We start from the raw sequence: 3,100 nt of genomic DNA, 5'->3' as shown, positions 1-3,100 counted from the left end.
AACGATATATCATTTGACGTCTATGTACATATTGTCAACATACACTGATGGCCGTCACTATCAAAATAAACGACGAAGCCATTTTTCCACAAAAGTTGGTATAGTATTAATTACAGAAAAGTATTGTTGTGTCGCTGCATTGATGGCTGGGATTCTTAACAAAACAACGAAAATAACTTTCTGCAAAGTGTAGGTACAGTAATATTATTCTAATCACACACGACACATCAAAGTGCATTACACGGACCAATCATGAACAGAAGCATGTCTAAGAATATAAATATAGGACCATGTACACTAACTGAATCACTCGTCTATGTACATATTGTCAACATACACTGATGGCCGTCACTATCAAAATAAACGACGAAGCCATTTTTCCACAAAAGTTGGTATAGTATTAATTACAGAAAAGTATTGTTGTGTCGCTGCATTGATGGTTGGGATTCTTATCAAAACAACGAAAATAACTGTTTCTGCAAAGTGTAGGTACAGTGATATTATTCTAATCACACACGACACATCAAAGTGCATTACACGGACCAATCATGAACAGAAGCATGTCTAAGAATATAAATATAGGACCATGTACACTAACTGAATCACTCGTGAGTATTACCATTCGATATGGATGTACATGTATCTCACGATTGTGTCCAGTGTACCCGTGTGGTGAGACCGCGACAGGAGGCGCTTCAGTGCGACATCTGTCATAGATGGCAACACAGAACATGCAAGTCTGGTAAGTACCAACAAAATAACTAGTTGAATAAATGGAAATGTATTGGAATGATATGTTAAAATTTGTATTTCCTTATTGATGTTACTTGATTTTAATTAATTGTAATTATAAATGTGCAAAATGAATAAATTGAATTGAATGATATTCACCAATTATCGTTCCATTACACGTTATATTTCATTTTGAAATACATGTTATTGTATATATCATGTTATGTATGTTCCGTATATATCGGGGCAAATATATCATGTTTCTTTTTATATATTATTTAGTTCAACGGGGCATATATATCGGAACGTATATATCATGTTTCTTTTTATATTTTATTAAGTACATCGGGACGTATATATCATGTTTCATTTTTATATATGATGTGGCTTTTTATGAGTGTAACTTACACTCTATTTTCTATTACTGTGACATCAATACATGAATACATGTCAATGTCATACATGCAATTGATATACTCGCATTGATGTATGTATATTATAATCCTATATGCCGTCGCATACGGAATAAAATCATAACCGATGGTCTTCAAATCTTAATTATAAATTATCAACTAATTGATTACTTTGTTTATAGTACTGTAAGTGACGACGAACTGCAGTTCGAGATTTTGGAGAAGGGAACGAAGAACTTCCGCAACGCCCTCATCAATAACCATGGCTATTCCTACAACAAGAAGGTATGTATTTCGAATTAGGATTATGTAGTATTCCTACAGTCGCTACAAGTTAATACTTTTAAATAATTATTTATAATTATTAAAAGTGATTTTTAGATAATGTTTACGAGAATAATTATATCATTAGCATAGCTAATTTGCCGATAAATGTATACAGAAAATCCAGTGTCCGTACGAAATGTACCCTGCCTGGCAACCTATACATAATATATACCAACCAGAGGAAAATGTTTTAAAACTGGCAATGTGCTGTCCGCGGAAAATCATCATACTACACTGCCACAGTGAAGGAACGAGACGGCATCTTCTCCTTTGGGAGGCAGGAACACAACCATCTGGGGGCTCCCGGCTGTCTTACCGCCAAACGGATCAAGGCCAAGGTATTGCTCGGAGTATACAAAAAAATAAATAAAAGCGAGCACTAAATGATGTCGACAGTGTGGACAAAAATATTGTCAAATTTACCTAAATATATATACATGTACAATTAAATTCATATAAATGTATGGTTCTGATTAATTTCTACATGCAGTCATTTATGTGCAGGTATAAGTATCAAATGTATTTAAAACAAATGGAAGTCATTCAAATTATATACCTTCGCCATGGAAAAATACATATGTGTCATGTTGCCGAAAAAGACGATTAATAAATAGCCTTACCGTGCCGTGTATTTTTAATTATATTTTATGTTGTTTTATCAATCATTGTAGGTGAAGCAGGATGCACTCAGCAACATCTTCATGTCGTCCGGAACCATCGCCGAGAAAGCTCTGTTTTCCATGGCAGACACCGAGCAACCGATCCACAGCCGACCGAAAGCCACGAACCTGTCCAGAATGGCCAACCGTGCACGTGAGCGCTGTCGCCCGAAAGAACCAAACCAAACCAAACTCCACAATTTTGACAGTATATTTGACAGTCTACACGGTCATCAACAAAAACTAAATTGATAATAATAAAATAAATAATAAATGCTCATACTTGTATCAATATATATACGTGCGAAAGGTAGTACGAAAATAACGTAACTCGCCGTTCTATACCCCACGACGGTCGACAACTCGGAAAGACAATTTGACATATTGTGTAAATATTAACTTCATATTTTAACAGGTAGCCAACAACTTCCTGCCCGCAGGTTTTCTGAGGGCAGACATAGAGACCGATGGCCAGCGTCACCTGTTGTTCGCCACTGACGAGCAATGCGCCATGTTATGTGACGCCACAACATGGTATGTTGATGGCACCTTCAAGGTATGTATACGAACTGAATAGAATACAATGTAAGTTCCCATGTGTAAATATTAACTTCATATTTTAACAGGTAGTTTGGTTTGGTTTATTTTGTTTAACGTCATTTAAGGACGGCCTCCCGTGCGTGCGGTGAGTGCGTATGTGTGTTTTGGGAAGCTGCGGTATGTTCGCGTTCAGTCTCCTTGTGATAGGCCGGAACTTTTGCCGATTTAAAGTGCAACCTCACTGAAGCATACTGCCGAAGACACCCAGCAGCACACCCCACCCGGTCACATTATACTGACAACGGGCGAACCAGTCGTCCCACTCCTAATATGCTAAGCGCTAAGCAGGAGCAGCAACTACCATTTTTAAAGGCTCTGGTATGTCTCGGCTAGGGGACAGAACCCAAAACCTTCCCCACAGCGGCGAAC

The 3,100-nt window shown here is 37.4% G+C and overlaps 1 protein-coding gene across 1 annotated transcript; it reads left to right on the top strand.

The window, feature by feature from the left end:
* The first annotated feature begins 239 nt into the window (after window positions 1-239).
* On the top strand, window positions 240-2,383 carry LOC117340398. Its single transcript, XM_033902160.1, has 3 exons — window positions 240-746; window positions 1,328-1,430; window positions 2,144-2,383. Exons 1-3 carry the CDS (start codon window positions 628-630, stop codon window positions 2,381-2,383), a joined length of 462 nt encoding a protein of 153 aa, XP_033758051.1. The 5' UTR covers window positions 240-627.
* Window positions 2,384-3,100: the final 717 nt, after the last annotated feature.

This window comes from Pecten maximus, chromosome 13 (genome assembly GCF_902652985.1).
Source record: "Pecten maximus chromosome 13, xPecMax1.1, whole genome shotgun sequence".
Lineage (NCBI taxonomy): Eukaryota > Metazoa > Mollusca > Bivalvia > Pectinida > Pectinidae > Pecten > Pecten maximus.
This window is presented reverse-complemented; position numbering and strand designations above follow the sequence as displayed.